General features: G+C 38.8%; 1 protein-coding gene across 1 annotated transcript; it reads right to left on the reverse strand.

The window, feature by feature from the left end:
• Positions 1 to 6,090: 6,090 nt before the first annotated feature.
• Positions 6,091 to 17,879, reverse strand: DEFB116 (defensin beta 116). The gene is made up of 2 exons (XM_004061964.2): positions 17,822 to 17,879; positions 6,091 to 6,332 (listed from the first exon to the last, which is right to left on the reverse strand). Exons 1-2 carry the CDS (start codon positions 17,877 to 17,879, stop codon positions 6,091 to 6,093), a joined length of 300 nt encoding a protein of 99 aa, XP_004062012.2.
• Positions 17,880 to 21,566: the final 3,687 nt, after the last annotated feature.

The following is a 21,566-nucleotide window of genomic DNA, read 5'->3' on the forward strand; positions in this document are numbered from 1 at the left end:
GACTGAGGCTGTACTAAAAAGGCTCCAAGTATAGAAAACCCCAGGACCAGATGCCTTCACTGCTGAATGCTACCAAACATTTAAAGAATTAATACCAGTCCTACTCAAACTATTCTGAAAAATAGAGGAGGAGAGAATACTTCTAAACTCATCCATGAGGTCTGAAAAATAGACGAGGAGAGAATACTTCTAAACTCATCCATGAAGCCAGTATTATCCTGATACCAAAACCAGACAAAGAGACATCAAAAAAAAAAACAAAACCAAAAACTACAGGCCAATATCTCTGATGAATATTGATGCAAAAGTCCTCAAAAAACTATGAGCAAACCAAATTCAACAATATATTAGAAAGATTATTCATCGTGATCAAGTGGGATTTATCCCTCAGATGCAAGGATGGCTCAACATCAACAAATTAATCAATGTGATACATTACATCAACAGAATGAGGACCAAAAACATATGATCATTTCGATTGATGCTGGAAAAGCATTTGATAAAATTCAACATCCCCTCATGATAAAAACCCTCAAAAAGCTGGATATAGAAGGAACATACCTCAACACAATAAAAGCCATATGTGATAGACACACAGCTAGTATAATACTGAATGGGGGAAAACTGAAAGCCTTTCCTCTAAGATCTGGAGCATGACAAGGATTCCCACTTTCACCACTGTTAGTCAACACAGTACTGGAAGTCCTAGCTAGAGCAATCAGACAAGAGAATGAAATAAAGGGCATCCAAATTGGAGTGGAAGAAGTCAAATTACCCTTGTTTGCAGATAATATGATTTTATATTTGAAGAAACCTAAAGACACCACCAAAAACTTTTACAGCTGATAAATTCAGTAAAGTCTCAGGGTAGAAAATCAACATACAAAAATCTGTAGTATTTCTATATGCCAACAGTAAACAGTGTGAAACAGAAATCAAAAAAGTGATCCCATGTACAATAGCCACACATAAAATTAAATACCTAGGAATTAACTTAACCAAAGAAGTGAAATATCTCCATAATGAAAACTATAAAACACTGATGAGAGAAATTGAAAAGGACACCAAAAAATGGAAAGATATTCCATGTTCATGGTTTGGAAGAATCAATATTGTTAAAATGTCCATCCTACCCAAAGCAATCTACAGATTCAATGCATTCCCTATCAAAATACCAAGGACATTCTTCACAGAAATAGAAAAAAACAATTCTAAAATTTATATAGAACCACAAAAGACCCAGAATAGCGAAAGCTATCCTAAGCAAAAAGAACAAAACTGGAGGAACCACATTACCTGACTTCAAATTATACTACAGTGCTATAGTAACCAAAACAGCATGGTATTGGTAAAAAAAAAAAAAAAAAAAAAAACAGACATATAGACCTATGGAATAGAATAGAGAACACAGAAACAAACCAGACACCTTCAACGAACTCATTTTCAACAAATGTGCCAAAAACATTCACTGGGGAAAAGACTGTCTTTTCAATAAATAGTGCTCAGAAACTGGATATCCATACTCAGAAGAATGAAACTAGACCCCATCTCTCACCATACACAAAAATAAAATCGAAATAGATTAAAGACTTAAATCTAAGACCTCAAACTATGAAACGACTACAAAAAAATACTGGAAAAATTCTTCAGGACCTCAGTCTGGTCAAAAATGTATTGAGCAATATTCCACAGGCAACCAAAGCAAAATGTACAAATGGGGTCACATCAAGTTAAAAAGCTTCTGCACAGGAAAGGAAATAATCAACAAAGTAAAAAAACAACCCACAGAATGGAAGAAAATATTTGCAAATTACCCATCTAACAAGAGATTAATAAACAGAATATATAAGGACCTCAAACATCTTTATAAAAAAAATCTAATAATCCAATCAAAGATGGACAAGAGAGTTGAATAGACATCCCTCAAAAGAAGATATATAAGAGACAAACAGGCATGTGAAAAGGTGCTCAACATCATTGATCATCAGAGAAATGCAAATCAAAACTACAACGAAATATCATGTCACCCCAGTTAAAATGGCTTTTATCTAAAAGACAGGCAATAATGAATGCTGACAAAGGTGTAGAGAAAAAGGAGCCCTCATACACTGTTGGTGGGAATTTAAGTTAGTATGAGCACTGTGGAGAACAGTTTGGAGGCTCCTCAAAACACTAAAAATAGAGGTATTATAGGATCCAGCAATCCCACTGCTGGGTACATCCCCAAAAGAAAGGAAATCAGTATATTGAAGAGGTATCTGCACTACCATGTTTGTTGCAGCACTGTTCACAACAGCTAAGATTTGAAAGCAACCTAAGTATCCATCAACAGATGAATGGATAAGGAAAATATGGTACATATACTCAAAGGAGTACTATTCAGTCATTAAAAAGAATAAGATGCTGTCATTTGCAACAATGTGGATGGAACTGGAATTCATTATGTTAAGTGAAATAAGCCAGCACAGAAAGACAAATATCACATGTTCTCACTGATTTGTGGTATCTAAAACTCAAAACAATTGAATTTCTGGACTTAGAGAGTAGAATGATGGTTACCAGAGGCTGGGAAGGGCAGTGGGGATGTAGGGGTAAGTGGGAATGGTTAATGGGTACAAAAAAAAAAGAATTAATAAAACCTACTATTTGATAGCACAACAGAGTAACTATAATTAATAATAACCTAATTGTACATTTTAAAACAACTAAAAGAATGTAATTGGATTGTAAATGCCTGAGGGGATGGATACCCCAATCTCCATGATATGATAATTACACATTGCATGCCTGTGTCAAAACATCTCATGTATCCCATAAATATATACACCTACTATGTACCCACAAAAAATTATTTTAAAAACAAAATAAATAATAAACAATTTTTAAAAATAAATAAAATAAAATACAATCATAAAGACTTTAACAATGTAAAGAAGAGTAAAATCAATGAGGACTGCTGTAATCCAGGAATCTGGAAGAGCAACAGCACAGAAGAATAAAAGGAAAGATGGAAATAAAAATAAAATAAGTAATTAAATTAAATTAAAATACAATAAATGTATCTACCCCCTTGGCCTTGGTAATTTAAAACATACTCTGAGGAGACAGTTCTCTATTTATATCTATTATGTTTGTACAGCAGGAAAATTAATTTCCATAAAACAGAGTAAACCTGGTGAAAGGTCTTTAGTGTATTTAATCTAAATGGAATAGTTTCTCTTTATCATTTTTTTCTAGGGCATATTCTTCTAAACACAAGAAATTTTAGTGCAAATGCTTTGAGGGCTTAATCTTATATGGAGGCAATTTAAGAGTTTCAGGAACCTCTGTAGAAAATCTAGAGGCACATAGAAACTCTGGTATTTGGTTGCTTTTTAAGTTTGAAAATAAATACAACTGTTTTTCTAATTTTTTTTGTCTTTTTGCCAGTGGGTTTTTTACATGAATCTGAAAGGGCTTCTGAGGGTTATTTATTTATTTATTTTTGCCTTTGAGTTTCATTGATGATGCTTTTTAGTGTCTTATAGGTCTTTCTGTGAATGAGAAAAGTTAGAATTTTGATTTCTTTGTAAGCCTTTTCTTTCCACAAATACTATGACTGCTTTCTGGCCAAAATGGGAAATGTCCAGATTTTTCTCTTAGATATTTTGGGACATCCTGTCCTCAGGACAAAGCAGGAAAAAAGCCCACTAGTTGGGGGGGTAATTTCTGGTCACCAATTCCAAATTATATCGAGTAATAAATACCACAGTAGTTTAATATAAGCTAAACAGAAATGGAATTTCTTCTTGGTCATTCAACTGAGGACCCCACTCTGTGGGGTCTAACCTAAAAGAGTAATCTGATTTTTCTCAGGTACACATGGTAAGGGTTAACAGACAAGCAAAAAATATGGTCAGACTCATCCGATAGTCTCTACCGGAAAATACAAAGCATTTCTGAGCTCAAGTTGGGAGCAATGGTATCTTTGGGCAGCAGATATTGAGAAAAATCTGAAAGTACAGTCATGTGTGAATTCAGCCCACATCCTATATTCCACCTCCATTCTTCCTAGGATCTTACAAACAATGCCAAATTGTTCCACAAGAATGACCAGACTCAAAAGTTTTAAATAAGTGTTTGCCATTTATAAGAACTGCTTTTCAGAAAGAAAAGTTGTGGGTGCTAATTACCGAGGATAGGAAGATGACAGAAAAGCTGGGTAAACAGATTTGGAGTTAATTTTTGGGACATTTTGAGCCTGAAATGGCTGAGTAATCCAAGAGAATAGAACAAATATGTAATTCGATATGTAAGTCACAGAACAAGAGAAAAATCCTGCTGACTTCATATTCGTGTTTCTCAATACACGTGGAGCCAGGGAAATAGCAATCTATACATTAAACCTGAAATTCACAACAATTTTTCTTCTCCAAATACTTCCAAAGTAGAAAGTCTGGAAACATTATATCTCAACTATGCTACTGAATCCAAGGCCAATACTTTCTTCCAAATTTTAAAATTTTTTTCTTTTTTTTTCTTTTTTTTTTCTTTTTTTTGAGACAAAGTCTCACTCCATCACCCAGGCTGGAGTACAGTGGCACCATCTCAGCTCACTGCAACCTCCACCTCCCAGGTTCAAGTGATTCTCATGCCTCAGCCTCCTGTAAAATTTGTTTCCTTGTCATGCTACTTAGGCCAGCAAATTTATGCATTCCTCCTTGAAACCTGGCTTCTGTCAAAACCCCACCCTCTGCTAACAAACATGTCTAAATGTCAATGAAAATCTCTAGCATAAAAACATTTAACTTTCACACCAGGCTTTTAAGCTTCATGCAAATTAAAAGTCACACATATAAATTAGTCATTTAGTGCATGGCCTTGGATCCATTGGTTTAGGCTGGGATTGTCATTGATCTAAGAAACAGTGAGCAAATGCCAGCAAAGTATATTAAAAAATAGAAAAAGTAGTGAAAATGACAAAGAAATATTACAGGGCAGATGGCAGAAGAAGAAACTCCAAATATGACTAAGAAAGAACATGCAGAGACCAGAAGCCAAGGCAAAAAAAAAAAAAAGCGGGGTGGGGGGTTTCAAAGGATTGAGAAATGTTGTAAAACGCTGGCTAAAGGCAAAGCAAATGGTAAAATGTAAAGAATGCTTACATTTTTCAACAAGAAAGGCACTGGCAACCAAAAGCAAGGCCATTTCAGTGGAGTGATGGCACAAAAAGCAGATTTCTCTTAGTTGAGGTAAAATTGGGACTCTAGACCTTGGAGAACTTAGTTGGGAACACTAGTTCTAGAAGTCTGGATCCAAACAGGGGGAGAAATTAGACATTAGCCATAGAAGAGGAGTATATATAACACAATGAACATTTCTTAGCATTTCAAGTACTAGTTGTGAACTAAGTTTGAACTTGGAGGACAATATTCCTCAATTCTCAGGAATGTATGGACATCAAGCACAGTGTCTAGCCTCTGTGCAAAATCGCTTTCTAGCACCATAACCACCATTACCTCTGTCCCACATCCAGAAATGGTCCTCTAGCCTCAAAGCAGGAAGAATGCCCAGTGACAAGGCTGTTTATTCTGCTTTCTACTTAGAAAGTTTTACCCTAGTTTGTCTAACAAATTTCTATACTCACTTTCATTCCTCTGTCTTGTTCTGGTTCTTCCTGGGGACTCATCATTATGGCAAACATACCAGGTTAGTTCTCTGGATATCAAAGGCAGCTCTATTGTCTCTATCCTTAGCCTACAACGTTTACTTGAAGGACCTGATCCCTCTACATGTTCACAGGAGCATCCAAACTCAATACAGTTGTCATCTTCCCTCTGCAGTCACCACAATGGTATCAAAACAGAACAGAAAGGTGACCTTCTCCTTTCTAGGCACACCTGTACTAAGTGATGCCACCATCTTATTGGCTTTATTGGCCAGTGCCCATTCCTATACTCCATAGCTTCACAGCTCTCAGCTTAATCTCTCCAGACCAATGATGACTACCCACAGATGAAAGACACACCACAAAAAGGAATGCATTTTTTATAAGGAAAGCATTCCAGAATGGAGGAGAAATTACTACAGAGGAGGTGACGTTGGTGATATTCAAATGTGAGAGTAGCTTGAACTGTTTGTAACTGACAAGTTGGAGTTACAGTCGTAATCCTCCTTCACATTTTTAGAACTGGTTATTTTCACAGAAAGTTTCAGGCAGCACTTTTGATCATTTGGGCAGGTTAAGTATTGGATTTCATATTCTCTGCAGGCGTTTCTGCACATGCCTTGGTAAAGCTCACATGGATTCCAAGGCTCTCGGCTCTTGCCATTGTGGGATCTGAACAAGCCACCTGGGAAAGACATGGCCATGTTTAGTTTCCATGCAGCAGTGATAATAGGGTGATGAAGCATGATTTAAAGGAACACGCCCTAAGAATATTAAGGGCACAAGATCTGGAATCAAAACTACCTAGATTCAAATCTGGGCTCTGCCATTTACCATCTCTCCCTCCTCAAGAAAGCTACTTCAGCTCTCCAGTCCTCCACTGCATCATCTTCACAACAGGCAAAATAATAGAGCCAAGTTTCTAAGGTTTTAGTAAAGACTAGGTCCATGTATATAGTATTTTCAAAAAAGCATCTGGCACATAACAAGTAATTGAATATTAGATGATGTAGTTGATATGAAAGTCTTCTCCTGAGAGTATGAGGTTTCAAGGTATGCCACTGCAAGCACATATGTCCCCAAGTGCCTACAGAGATCTGTGACCCTCACACACAGCTAATCAGAAGCAGCCAGGATCTACTCTCAGATAGCACACAAATATTTGAGCCTATGTGCATGCATGCCTTTATCCTCTGAAACATAGGAACAAACAAGTACTACACCTGTCTCTCTTTGTACATTGGCCTTACAGAAACAGGTACTGTGCATACACGGGCAGCATACTGGCATATACACAGACCCATGTATACAACCCACTTTATTCACAGATCCGCATTCTCACATAAAGTGAGCACATGTGCTCACTGTACAAACCTTCACCATGCACTTTCTACATATTGCTAATTGCATCTTGATAGCTATGTGTAAGTCATCCAGGTGTGTACATGAGTGAACATAAGCTCTTTGCCTGAAAATACCCCAGTGACAAAGTTCCTGACACTTAATCAGCATTCTATAAATATTAGTCATCAATAGTATTACTTACCTATTTGATGTTCTACAGACAAAGGAGCAATTAGAAATAAATATTAACAATCACTACCATGTACTGTGGTATGGTCCAGCATCAACTATGTACAGGCATTTTACAAATGATAGCTCACTGAACCTCATAAAAACCTGCTGTTATCTTCACTCTTTAGATGAAGACACTGAGGCTCAAAGAGATGCTTTGTTTTGTCTGCATTCTCATAGCTTATACTTGATCAAGCCAGTATTCAATTTCTGGTCTACATGACATCAAGCCTATGCTCTTTTCTCTCTGTGTCACATTGCCTCTCTGTGGTAGGCACAGAGAAGACGGCATCATCCTGCATCATGTCTACACACACAGGGCCTTCTACAGATTTCAACAGAGTTCAAAATCCTTAGCTTGGCATTCAAGGACCTTTTCAACCATCCCCCCACTCCCTTATTCCACACCCATTTATGAACACTCTGTGTCAGGCCATGGACTCAGTGCTAAGTAGATAGAGGTCTCCAATTAATCAAATTTATTCACTATTAACATTAACGAAAATGGGACAAAGCAAGTATAATGTTATTTCTTGCATGGAAAAAATGAATACTTTGCGAATTTTTAGATTAGAGAAAGTAAAATGCCCAATTTTAGGTGAAGTTGGAGAACGGGAAGAGAAATAAAGAAGAGGGAAATGCCTCCATGGCAGATGTCCCATAACATTTGGGTACTGGAGTGTGTATAAACTGCCCCAGGAATCCAGAGAGGGATTTCAACTGCTCCAACATCAACCAGCCTGCTGGTCAACCAGAGAAAGGAGGTTGAAAATGATACTGATTCATCCATGCTCCAGCACAATGATATCACTGTGTTTCCCACCTTAATCTTCACCCTTATCATGGGACCTGCACACTCTCTCTCTCTCTCAGTACCATTATACTTATGGGAGAAGAAGATTGCAAAGGGCCCACCCAAGTGATATCCATACTGTTCTGGCTAACACCTGACATCTAGGACTTTTCCTTTCTACCAAACACACTGGAGGGCAGTTGGAGACCCAAGATTTCCTGTCTGCAGTCACTGGAGGGATGGATAGAAACACAGATACCAAGAATGAGCAATGGGCAAGCTGCCTTAGAAAGCTGGTCAAGGCCACCCCAAGAGGATTCTGCCTACAGTGACTTAAATAAATTTTTTAAATAAAAATAAAGATTTTGTCATAGATAGTTACAGTTTCTTACTCCTACAGCTTTTCTAACCTTAGATTGCCCTGCATTGCCCCAAATTTTGACATCCACATCAAATTAATGTTAACTTTGATAATCTCTCCAACTTCCGATTGAAGTCAGAGGACCAGCTTTTGCATTTCAGCATAGTCTCTGGCCCTCTGCACCATGCTATATTTTAACTCTCTGGACCCAGTCTCTCCATGTCAGAAAATGGGAATGGGAGACTTTGCACCAAATCAGAAAGTCTCCACTGTGTTTGTGAAAAAAGAGGTTAATAAGATGTCATACTTCATAATAACCTGGCAAAATTTTACGTATATTCATACTAAGTCTCTAGAATTTCTGATTCAGTATATCTAAGGAGAGGCCAGAGCAAGGGTGCTTTGCAAGAGTTCCCCAGAAAATACTAATGGGCTCCTGTTTGCAGTGAAAGCCACGATTCTGCCTAGCCTTCTCACATTCAGCTATAGACATTGCCCAGCTCATTTTTCCACATTGGAAGTGTACTGAAAGCAAATTAAACTGTCTTAAGTCAAAAAACAAAAGGTATCCTCTGGACCTTTATAAAAATTCCATCCCAAGCCAAAATCAATGTGATATATTATTTCTCTGCCTGCTGTGCAACCAAACATGATCCTCTCCCATCCAATTTCTAAGGTTATTTCTACTCATATATGTTATTAGCCATGATTCATTACATATTCATTCATTCAATAAGGATTTGCTAAAGCCTACCCTATTCAACACACTCAGCTCAACATCAGAAATGTGTAGATTTAAAAGACAAAGTCTTGGCTTTCAAACAGTTTAATTTCATATGCATACATTTGGGAGGATAAAAGGAAAAATTTGTTTGGATTGTCCTAATAGAAAATGTTGTCCAGAACTGTTCCTGCTCATAAATTCTGCCAAGTAAAAGTACTCAATAATTATTAAGGAAGCTACACTATGTACAACTCTTGAAGCATAGAGTGCTGTCTTCATTTTTGTTGTTTGTGTTTCTTGCAAACCCACTTGTGGTTTCTACCACCATTAGAAATGAGAACTGAGCTTTACTGAGCATGAGAACAAATGTCTCTTGAGCAAGGGGATAAAAGAAGCTGAGAAATAAGGAGGCATGAGAATGTGAAATAGAAGGAATATGACAAAAGAGAGGAGGAAAAGAAGAAGAAAAACAGAGAAGAAAGAGGAAGAGGAGGAGAAACCTCTAGATCAGATGAATCTGAACTCACTATCGAGGAAGGAAGAACAATCTTGGTTTTCTATAGGGTGGGCTGAGACTGCTCCCATATCTCTCTGTACATGCCAAGATTTGACAGGAGACACTTCCAAACATTCCAGTCTCCTGATTTCCTCTATCTCAGCCATCTACAGTCACATCTATTGTTCTTCAGTGCCCTTGAAAATCACACTTAAGAAACTTTCTTCAGAATTTGAAAATAATACTGGATATTTTTCATCCAGTGTTTATTCTCCCCATTTCCTTATTTAAATCACTTTGTTGAAGTATGATTGGCACACAAAAAGCTATACATATTTAATTTATACATTTTGATGAGTTTGGAGATAAGCATACATTACACCCATGAAACCATCATCACAATCTATGCCATAAACCTATCCACCCCTAAAAGTTTTCTCCCATCATCTTATTTATTATTTTTGGTACATCAAATCTTATTTTAAGAACACTTAACATAAAATCCACTCCCTTGGTAATTTTTGAAATATCCAACACAGTACCGTTAACTATAGGAACTGTGTTGTACAGTAGATTTCTAGGACATATTCATGACAGTAGTCTCTTCAATAAATGTATTGGGAAAACTAGGTATCTAGATGCAAAATAATAAAATTGGATATTTATCTTACACCATACACAAAAACAAATTCAAAATGGATTAAAGACTTAAATCTAAGACCTGAAACTATAAAACTCTTTTTTTTTTAATTTTTATTTTTTATTATACTTTAAGTTTTAGGGTACATGTGCACATTGTGCAGGTTAGTTACATATGTATACATGTGCCATTCTGGTGCGCTGCACCCACTAACTCGTCATCTAGCATTAGGTATATCTCCCAATGCTATCCCTCCCCCCTCCCCCCACCCCACAACAGTCCCCAGAATGTGATATTCCCCTTCCTGTGTCCATGTGATCTCATTGTTCAATTCCCACCTATGAGTGAGAATATGCGGTGTTTGGTTTTTTGTTCTTGCGATAGTTTACTGAGAATGATGGTTTCCAATTTCATCCATGTCCCTACAAAGGACATGAACTCATCATTTTTTATGGCTGCATAGTATTCCATGGTGTATATGTGCCACATTTTCTTTTTTTTTATTATTATACTTTAAGTTTTAGGGTGCATGTGCACAATGTGCAGGTTAGTTACATATGTATACATGTGCCATTCTGGTGCGCTGCACCCACTAACTCGTCATCTAGCATTAGGTATATCTCCCAATGCTATCCCTCCCCCCTCCCCCCACCCCACAACAGTCCCCAGAGTGTGATGTTCCCCTTCCTGTGTCCATGTGATCTCATTGTTCAATTCCCACCTATGAGTGAGAATATGCGGTGTTTGGTTTTTTGTTCTTGCGATAGTTTACTGAGAATGATGGTTTCCAATTTCATCCATGTCCCTACAAAGGACATGAACTCATCATTTTTTATGGCTGCATAGTATTCCATGGTGTATATGTGCCACATTTTCTTAATCCAGTCTATCATTGTTGGACATTTGGGTTGGTTCCAAGTCTTTGCTATTGTGAATAATGCCGCAATAAACATACGTGTGCATGTGTCTTTATAGCAGCATGATTTATAGTCCTTTCGGTATATACCCAGTAATGGGATGGCTGGGTCAAATGGTATTTCTAGTTCTAGATCCCTGAGGAATCGCCACACTGACTTCCACAATGGTTGAACTAGTTTACAGTCCCACCAACAGTGTAAAAGTGTTCCTATTTCTCCACATCCTCTCCAGCACCTGTTGTTTCCTGACTTTTTAATGATTGCCATTCTAACTGGTGTGAGATGATATCTCATAGTGGTTTTGATTTGCATTTCTCTGATGGCCAGGGATGATGAGCATTTTTTCATGTGCTTTTTGGCTGCATAAATGTCTTCTTTTGAGAAGTGTCTGTTCATGTCCTTCGCCCACTTTTTGATGGGGTTGTTTTTTTCTTGTAAATTTGTTTGAGTTCATTGTAGATTGTGGATATTAGCCCTTTGTCAGATGAGTAGGTTGTGAAAATTTTCTCCCATGTTGTAGGTTGCCTGTTCACTCTGATGGTAGTTTCTTTTGCAGTGCAGAAGCTCTTTAGTTTAATTAGATCCCATTTGTCAATTTTGTCTTTTGTTGCCATTGCTTTTGGTGTTTTGGACATGAAGTCCTTGCCCACGCCTATGTCCTGAATGGTAATGCCTAGGTTTTCTTCTAGGGTTTTTATGGTTTTAGGTCTAAAGTTTAACTCTTTAATCCATCTTGAATTGATTTTTGTATAAGGTGTAAGGAAGGGATCCAGTTTCAGCTTTCTACATATGGCTAGCCAGTTTTCCCAGCACCATTTATTAAATAGGGAATCCTTTCCCCATTGCTTGTTTTTCTCAGGTTTGTCAAAGATCAGATAGTTGTAGGTATGTGGCGTTATTTCTGAGGGCTCTGCTCTGTTCCATTGATCTATATCTCTGTTTTGGTACCAGTACCATGCTGTTTTGGTTACTGTAGCCTTGTAGTATAGTTTGAAGTCAGGTAGTGTGATGCCTCCAGCTTTGTTCTTTTGGCTTAGGATTGACTTGGCGATGCGGGCTCTTTTTTGGTTCCATATGAACTTTAAAGTAGTTTTTTCCAATTCTGTGAAGAAAGGCATTGGTAGCTTGATGGGGATGGCATTGAATCTGTAAATGACCTTGGGCAGTATGGCCATTTTCACGATATTGATTCTTCCTACCCGTGAGCATGGAAAGTTCTTCCATTTGTTTGCATCCTCTTTTATTTCCTTGAGCAGTGGTTTGTAGTTCTCCTTGAAGAGGTCCTTCACATCCCTTGTAAGTTGGATTCCTAGGTATTTTATTCTCTTTGAAGCAATTGTGAATGGGAGTTCACTCATGATTTGGCTCTCTGTTTGTCTGTTGTTGGTGTATAAGAATGCTTGTGATTTTTGTACATTGATTTTGTATCCTGAGACTTTGCTGAAGTTGCTTATCAGCTTAAGGAGGTTTTGGGCTGAGACAATGGGGTTTTCTAGATATACAATCATGTCGTCTGCAAACAGGGACAATTTGACTTCCTCTTTTCCTAATTGAATACCCTTTATTTCCTTCTCCTGCCTGATTGCCCTAGCCAGAACTTCCAACGCTATGTTGAATAGGAGCGGTGAGAGAGGGCATCCCTGTCTTGTGCCAGTTTTCAAAGGGAATGCTTCCAGTTTTTGCCCATTCAGTATGATATTGGCTGTGGGTTTGTCACAGATAGCTCTCATTATTTTGAAATACGTCCCATCAATACCTAATTTATTGAGAGTTTTTAGCATGAAGGGTTGTTGAATTTTGTCAAAGGCTTTTTCTGCATCTGTTGAGATAATCATGTGGTTTTTGTCTTTGGCTCTGTTTATATGCTGGATTACATTTATTGATTTGCATATATTGAACCAGCCTTGCATCCCAGGGATGAAGCCCACTTGATCATGGTGGATAAGCTTTTTGATGTGCTGCTGGATTTGGTTTGCCAGTATTTTATTAAGGGTTTTTGCATCAATGTTCATCAAGGATATTGGTCTAAAATTCTCTTTTTTGGTTGTGTCTCTGCCCGGCTTTGGTATCAGAATGATGCTGGCCTCATAAAATGAGTTAGGGAGGATTCCTTCTTTTTCTATTGATTGGAATAGTTTCAGAAGGAATGGTACCAGCTCGTCCTTGTACCTCTGGTAGAATTCGGCTGTGAATCCATCTGGTCCTGGACTCTTTTTGGTTGGTAAACTATTGATTATTGCCACAATTTCAGCTCCTGTTATTGGTCTATTCAGAGATTCAACTTCTTCCTGGTTTAGTCTTGGGAGAGTATATGTGTCGAGGAATGTATCCATTTCTTCTAGATTTTCTAGTTTATTTGCGTAGAGGTGTTTGTAGTATTCTCTGATGGTAGTTTGTATTTCTGTGGGATCGGTGGTGATATCCCCTTTATCATTTTTCATTGTGTCTATTTGATTCTTCTCTCTTTTTTTATTTATTAGTCTTGCTAGCGGTCTATCAATTTTGTTGATCCTTTCAAAAAACCAGCTCCTGGATTCATTGATTTTTTGAAGGGTTTTTTGTGTCTCTATTTCCTTCAGTTCTGCTCTGATTTTAGTTATTTCTTGCCTTCTGCTAGCTTTTGAATGTGTTTGCTCTTGCTTTTCTAGTGCTTTTAATTGTGATGTTAGGGTGTCAATGTTGGATCTTTCCTGCTTTCTCTTGTGGGCATTTAGTGCTATAAATTTCCCTCTACACACTGCTTTGAATGCATCCCAGAGATTCTGGTATGTTGTGTCTTTGTTCTCGTTGGTTTCAAAGAACATCTTTATTTCTGCCTTCATTTCGTTATGTACCCAGTAGTCATTCAGGAGCAGGTTGTTCAGTTTCCATGTAGTTGAGCGGCTTTGAGTGAGATTTTTAATCCTGAGTTCTAGTTTGATTGCACTGTGGTCTGAGAGATAGTTTGTTATAATTTCTGTTCTTTTACATTTGCTGAGGAGAGCTTTACTTCCAACTATGTGGTCAATTTTGGAATAGGTGTGGTGTGGTGCTGAGAAAAATGTATATTCTGTTGATTTGGGGTGGAGAGTTCTGTAGATATCTATTAGGTCCACTTGGTGCAGAGCTGAGTTCAATTCCTGGGTATCCTTGTTGACTTTCTGACTCGTTGATCTGTCTAATGTTGACAATGGGGTGTTAAAGTCTCCCATTATTAATGTGTGGGAGTCTAAGTCTCTTTGTAGGTCACTCAGGACTTGCTTTATGAATCTGGGTGGTCCTGTATTGGGTGCATATATATTTAGGATAGTTAGTTCCTCTTGTTGAATTGATCCCTTTACCATTATGTAATGGCCTTCTTTGTCTCTTTTGATCTTTGTTGGTTTAAAGTCTGTTTTATCAGAGACTAGGATTGCAACCCCTGCCTTTTTTTGTTTTCCATTTGCTTGGTAGATCTTCCTCCATCCTTTTATTTTGAGCCTATGTGTGTCTCTGCATGTGAGATAGGTTTCCTGAATACAGCACACTGACGGGTCTTGACTCTTTATCCAACTTGCCAGTCTGTGTCTTTTAATTGGAGAATTTAGTCCATTTACATTTAAAGTTAATATTGTTATGTGTGAATTTGATCCTGTCATGATGATGTTAGCTGGTGATTTTGCTCATTAGTTGATGCAGTTTCTTCCTAGTCTCGATGGTCTTTACATTTTGGCATGATTTTGCAGCGGCTGGTACTGGTTGTTCCTTCCCATGTTTAGCACTTCCTTCAGGAGCTCTTTTAGGGCAGGCCTGGTGGTGACAAAATCTCTCAGCATTTGCTTGTCTGTAAAGTATTTTATTTCTCCTTCACTTATGAAGCTTAGTTTGGCTGGATATGAAATTCTGGGTTGAAAATTCTTTAAGAATGTTGAATATTGGCCCCCACTCTCTTCTGGCTTGTAGGGTTTCTGCCGAGAAATCCGCTGTTAGTCTGATGGGCTTCCCTTTGAGGGTAACCTGACCTTTCTCTCTGGCTGCCCTTAACATTTTTTCCTTCATTTCAACTTTGGTGAATGTGACAATTATGTGTCTTGGAGTTGCTCTTCTCGAGGAGTATCTTTGTGGCGTTCTCTGTATTTCCTGAATCTGAATGTTGGCCTGCCTTGCTAGATTGGGGAAGTTCTCCTGGATAATATCCTGCAGAGTGTTTTCCAACTTGGTTCCATTCTCCGCATCACTTTCAGGTATACCAATCAGACGTAGATTTGGTCTTTTCACATAGTCCCATATTTCTTGGAGGCTTTGCTCATTTCTTTTTATTCTTTTTTCTCTAGACTTCCCTTCTTGCTTCATTTCATTCATTTCATCTTCCATTGCTGATACCCTTTCTTCCAGTTGATCGCATTGGCTCCTGAGGCTTCTGCATTCTTCACGTAGTTCTCGAGCCTTGGTTTTCAGCTCCATCAGCTCCTTTAAGCACTTCTCTGTATTGGTTATTCTAGTTATACATTCTTCTAAATTTTTTTCAAAGTTTTCAACTTCTTTGCCTTTGGTTTGAATGTCCTCCCATAGCTCAGAGTAATTTGATCGTCTGAGGCCTTCTTCTCTCAGCTCGTCAAAATCATTCTCCATCCAGCTTTGTTCCGTTGCTGGTGAGGAACTGCGTTCCTTTGGAGGAGGAGAGGTGCTCTGCGTTTTAGAGTTTCCAGTTTTTCTGTTCTGTTTTTTCCCCATCTTTGTGGTTTTATCTACTTTTGGTCTTTGATGATGGTGATGTACAGATGGGTTTTCGGTGTGGATGTCCTTTCTGTTTGTTAGTTTTCCTTCTAACAGACAGGACCCTCAGCTGCAGGTCTGTTGGAATACCCTGCCGTGTGAGGTGTCAGTGTGCCCCTGCTGGGGGGTGCCTCCCAGTTAGGCTGCTCGGGGGTCAGGGGTCAGGGACCCACTTGAGGAGGCAGTCTGCCCATTCTCAGATCTCCAGCTGTGTGCTGTGAGAACCACTGCTCTCTTCAAAGCTGTCAGACAGGGACATTTAAGTCTGCAGAGGTTACTGCTGTCTTTTTGTTTGTCTGTGCCCTGCCCCCAGAGGTGGAGCCTACAGAGGCAGGCAAGCCTCCTTGAGCTGTGGTGGGCTCCACCCAGTTCGAGCTTCCCGGCTGCTTTGTTTACCTAAGCAAGCCTGGGCAATGGCGGGCGCCCCTCCCCCAGCCTCGCTGCCGCCTTGCAGTTTGATCTCAGACTGCTGTGCTAGCAATCAGCGAGATTCCGTGGGCGTAGGACCCTCCGAGCCAGGTGTGGGATATAGTCTCATGGTGCGCCGTTTTTTTAAGCCGGTCTGAAAAGCGCAATATTCGGGTGGGAGTGACCCGATTTTCCAGGTGCATCCGTCACCCCTTTCTTTGACTCGGAAAGGGAACTCCCTGACCCCTTGCGCTTCCCAGGTGAGGCAATGCCTCGCCCTGCTTCGGCTCGCGCACGGTGCGCGCACCCACTGGCCTGCGCCCACTGTCTGGCACTCCCTAGTGAGATGAACCCGGTACCTCAGATGGAAATGCAGAGATCACCCGTCTTCTGCGTCGCTCACGCTGGGAGCTGTAGACCGGAGCTGTTCCAATTCGGCCATCTTGGCTCCTCCCCGAAACTATAAAACTCTTAGGAGAAAACATAGAGAAAAAGCTTCTTGACGTTGGCCTTGGGAAGGATTTTCTGGATATGACACCAAAGCACAGGCAACAAAAGCAAAAATAAACAAGCGGATTGCAGCAATCTAGAAAGTTTCTGCACAGCAAAGGAAACAGTCTACAAAATGAAGAAACAACCTATGGAATGGGAGAAAATATTTGCAAATCATATATCTGAGAAGGAGTCAATATTCTCCTTATTTCAATAGCCACAACTCTGCTGTGATGAATTCAACTGTCTTACTCAAGCTTAATCACCCCCAAACCCAGGCTAAGTCAATCCCTGCCCAGATAAACCTCACATACCCATGACTGAATAAGATACCCACTTTAGGCAAACACTAACTACAACTCAAGCCCTACCTCTTCTAATAACCACCGAAAGCCCAACTGGAAAACATACAAACATAACACTATCCAAGCCACCCAACCCCATTCACAGCATCAATCTAAAACACAGCCCAGCTACAAACCTCTCTATACCCCAACTCCCAGTTGCACCAACTCTACCCCAGCTCCATTCAAGAAAAAATACCATTTCCTCTCTAGACTGCACCAAAACATCTATTCAGCCCAACATATAAATACAATTATTCACCCCATGCTCATCCCCACTCACTTTTTGGATATTACCCTATCTCTAAGGTCTTACAACCTCCCCACCTCAACTCCCTACCCAACTCCAAACTGCTATACCCCTCCTATAGCTCCTCAACTTGCACACAGTCTCTCACACCTAACTCATGAATTAAGCCCCCATCCCAATGACAACACTACCTAAAATGTTCCATGCTTAGACTGTCCACTATGCCAGGAACAACAACCTCTTCAATTTGTCTTGGCAGAGCAGAACCAGGGGAGATCTTTACATGAAATTAACCTTGGCAGTAACATCTGTGACCCATCTGAGACCAGAAAAGGCTTTAGGTGTTGCCCACTATATGTGAGTAGGAGTCACTGCAGAGGTCACCAAGATACCAGTACCACATGCAAGACGCCAGAACCTTTGAGAGAGGCCTGAGTTACCTGGAGTCTTTTGAGCCAGGATCATAAGGATGGCAATGGTCATTAAACAGGGCTTCATTAAACAGGGCTTCATGACTGACATGTTCCACCAGAATGAAGGGCTCTGTTGCAGGTGACCAAACAGAGATCACTGTAGCAGAGCAGTAGCCCGCCTTTATTAGTTTTGGAAATGGGTCAGGGTTGTGTGCAGTGAACTAAAAGGGATGGGAGATACCTGATGTCAGGCAGGAAGAAGGACAACATGTATCACTTATCTGAGCTGGATACTCTGTGTAAGCGTGGGAGACTTGCTAGCAGTGCTCATGCCTGGGTGGGCCTTTCTTCCCATTAAGAAACAAAGACAAATTAGAGCCAGTTGGCACTTTGTGTGAAACGAATTTGAATGAATGAATCAACCAAGCAAGCAAGCAAACTTGAAAAAACTTATAAACAATTAGATAAGAAATAAGCACGTGTATACCTATGTGAGGCACGTGTATACCTATGTAACAAACCTGAACGTTCTGCACATGTACCCCAGCACTTAAAGTATAATTGTAAAAAAAGAAATAAATAATTATTTTTAACTGTAGTCACCATGCTGTGCCCATAGAACACCAGAACTTATTCCTCCTGTCTAACCGAAAGTTTGTACCCATTGACCAATGTCTCCCCTTTCCCCATCCACCCTCCCTCGAGGCTCTGGTAACAACCATGCTAATCTCTACGTCTATGAGTTCAATTTTTTTAGATTCCACATCTAAGTGAGATCATACGGTATGTGTCTCTCTGTGCCTGCTTTATTTCACTTCACATAGTGTCTTCTAGGTTCATTCACATGATTGCAAATAACAGAATTTTCTGTTTTTTAAAGGCTGAATAGTACTCCAGTATCTATAGTTAATAATAATGTAAAGAGCTAAAAGAAAGATTTTTAAATGACCTCATCACAAATAAATAATAAATATTTGAGGTGATGTACATGCTGATCTCTCAATTAATTGATCCCTTTATTATTATATAATGACCTTCTTTGTCTCACTTTGTGGTTTTTTACCTAAAGTCTATTTTTTCTGTTGTAAGAAAAGCTGTTCCTGCTCTTTTCTGGTTTCTTTTTCCATGGAACATCTTTTTCCATCACTTAACTTTCAGCCTATGTGTTTCCTTAAAACTGAAATGAGTCTCTTGTGGGCAAAATACAGTTGAGTCATTTAAGAAAAATCAATTCAGCCACTCCTTCAATTGGCAAACTGAATCCATTTACATTCAAAGTAATTATTGATAGGTAAGGATTTACTTTTGCCATTTTGTTCATTCTTTTCTGGTTATTTTATACATCCTTTGTTCCTTTCTTCCTCTTTTGCTATCTTCCTTTGTGATTAGATTATTTTCTATATTAGAATGCTTTGATTCCTTTCTTCTTATCCTTTGTGTATCTACTGTCAGTTTTTGCTTTGTGATTACTATAAGGGTTACACAAAACATATGTTGTTATAACCGGCTGTTTAAAGCTGATAACCACTTAACTTTGGTTGTAAAATGTGATTCTATGTTTTTATTGTATCTCTCCTGATAATTTATGTTTCTGATGTCACAATTTACTGTTTATATTGTGTGTATCCCTAATCAGATTATTGTAACTTATTATTAATAGTTTTGTATTTTGTTTTATACTCAATATATTAGTGACTTATCGTCATCTTTACAGTATTAGAGTATTCTGAATTTAACTGTGTACTTACTTTTACCAGTGAGTTTTATACTTGCACCTGTTTTCATTTTAGTTATTAACATCCTTTCCTTTCAGCTTGAAAAATTTCCTTTAGCATTCCTTGATAGACTGGCCTGGTAGAAATGAACTCTCTCAGATTTTGTTTGTCTGTGAAAGTCTTTATCTTTTCTTCATTTCAGAAGCAAGGCCTTGCTCAGTAAAATAGTTTTGTTTGGAAGCTTTTTTCCTTCAGCATTTTGAATATATTATCTCACCCTCCTGACCTGTGAGGCTTCAGTGGAGAAATTGACTGACAGCTGTATTGAGTCTTTCTTGTAGGCGATATGCTTCTTTTCTCTTGCTTTTTTCAGAATTTTTTCTCCCTGATTTTTGATAGCTTGAGTATAATGAGTCTTGGCTAATTGGTCTTGAGAAATCAGTATCCATGGCAGCCATAGCCTTATGAAATGCATTTCTTAAATAATAAGACCTGGAAGTCAAAATTATTCCTTGATCCATGGGCTGTAAGTGATTGTTGTGTTAGCCAGCATAAAACCAACGTTAATATCCTTTTACATCTTCATCAGAGGTCTTGGGTACTAGGTACATTGCCAATGATCAGTGATATTTTGAAAGAAATCTTTTTCTTGGCAGTAGGTCTCAACAGTGGGCTTAAAATATTCAGTAAACCATGCTGTAAACAGATGTGCTGTCATCCAGACTTTGTTGTTCCATTTTTGGAACACAAGCTATAGGTTTAGCAAAATTCTTAAGGACCCTAGGATCTTTGAAATGGTAAATGAACATTAGTCTCAACTTTAAGTCACCAGCTGCATAAGCCCCTAGCAAGAGAGTCAGCCTGTCTTTCAAAGCTTTTAAGCCAGGCATTGACTTCTCTTCTCTAGCTATGAAAGTGCTAGATGGCATCTTCTTACAATAGAAGGCTATTTTGTTTACATTGAAAATATGTTGCTTAGTGTAGACACCCTCATCAATAATCTTAGCTAGATCTCCTGGATAACTCGCTGCAGCATCTACATCAGCATTTGCTACTTGACCTTGAATTTTTTTTCAGAAGGTTGTTTTATAACTTTATTTGGTGTATTTGATGATCAACAGTTCTTATCCACATTGACCTTCTGTAGATTTTTGAAAGTGGTAACAGGTACGCAGGTAACCAAAGTATAGAGCTTGTTTGGTGAATCTTCATCCTCATTACATTTTCTGGACAACTGTACATGGATATGGTATAGGACATTCTTTATTCCTTAAGCCCAAACAGCTTTGTTGAACCTGATATCAATCCTCACATTTGGAGATCCCATCTCTTCATGGAAAATTTCTGGATCTCATTGAGTGCCTGAGGGACACACTTTAAAAAAATTTTTTTTTAATTATACTTTAAGTTCTAGGGTACATGTGTACAACGTGCAGGTTTGTTATGTATGTATACATGTGTCATGTTGGTGTGCTGCACCCATTAACTCATCATTTACATTAGGTATATCTCCTAATGCTATCCCTCCCCCCTCCCCCCACCCCACGACAGGCCCCAGTGTGTGATGTTCCCCACCCTGTGTCCAAGTGTTCTCATTGTTCAATTCCTACCTAGGAGTGAGAATATGCGGTGTTTGGTTTTCTGTCCTTGCGATAGTTTGCTCAGTATGATGGTTTCCAGCTTCATCCATGAGGGACACACTTTTTAAAGTTCACTCCATGGATGCACTTGTGAATGTCGATGGTGTACTTTCAGGTCACCACCTCACTGATGGCAATCTGTCTTCATGAGGCGTTAGAGGTTGATGTTCTCACAAACATAAAAGCAGGCAAGCAGTAGTACTCAGCTATTACATGAACTTTTAAATTAGCCATATCTTTACATAGATATAGTCAATATCTATACTGATAGTAAATATGTGTTTGGGGCATGTCATGCTACAGACCAAATTTGGAAGAACAGAGTCTTTCTAACATTAATGAGAACAAAATATCACACAGAAATGGACTGTTGATTTGTTAGAGTCATTGCAATTTCCCCAACAGATTTATGTTCAT

The sequence above is a fragment of the Gorilla gorilla genome, chromosome 21 (genome assembly GCF_029281585.2).
Source record: "Gorilla gorilla gorilla isolate KB3781 chromosome 21, NHGRI_mGorGor1-v2.1_pri, whole genome shotgun sequence".
In the NCBI taxonomy this organism is placed as follows: domain Eukaryota; kingdom Metazoa; phylum Chordata; class Mammalia; order Primates; family Hominidae; genus Gorilla; species Gorilla gorilla.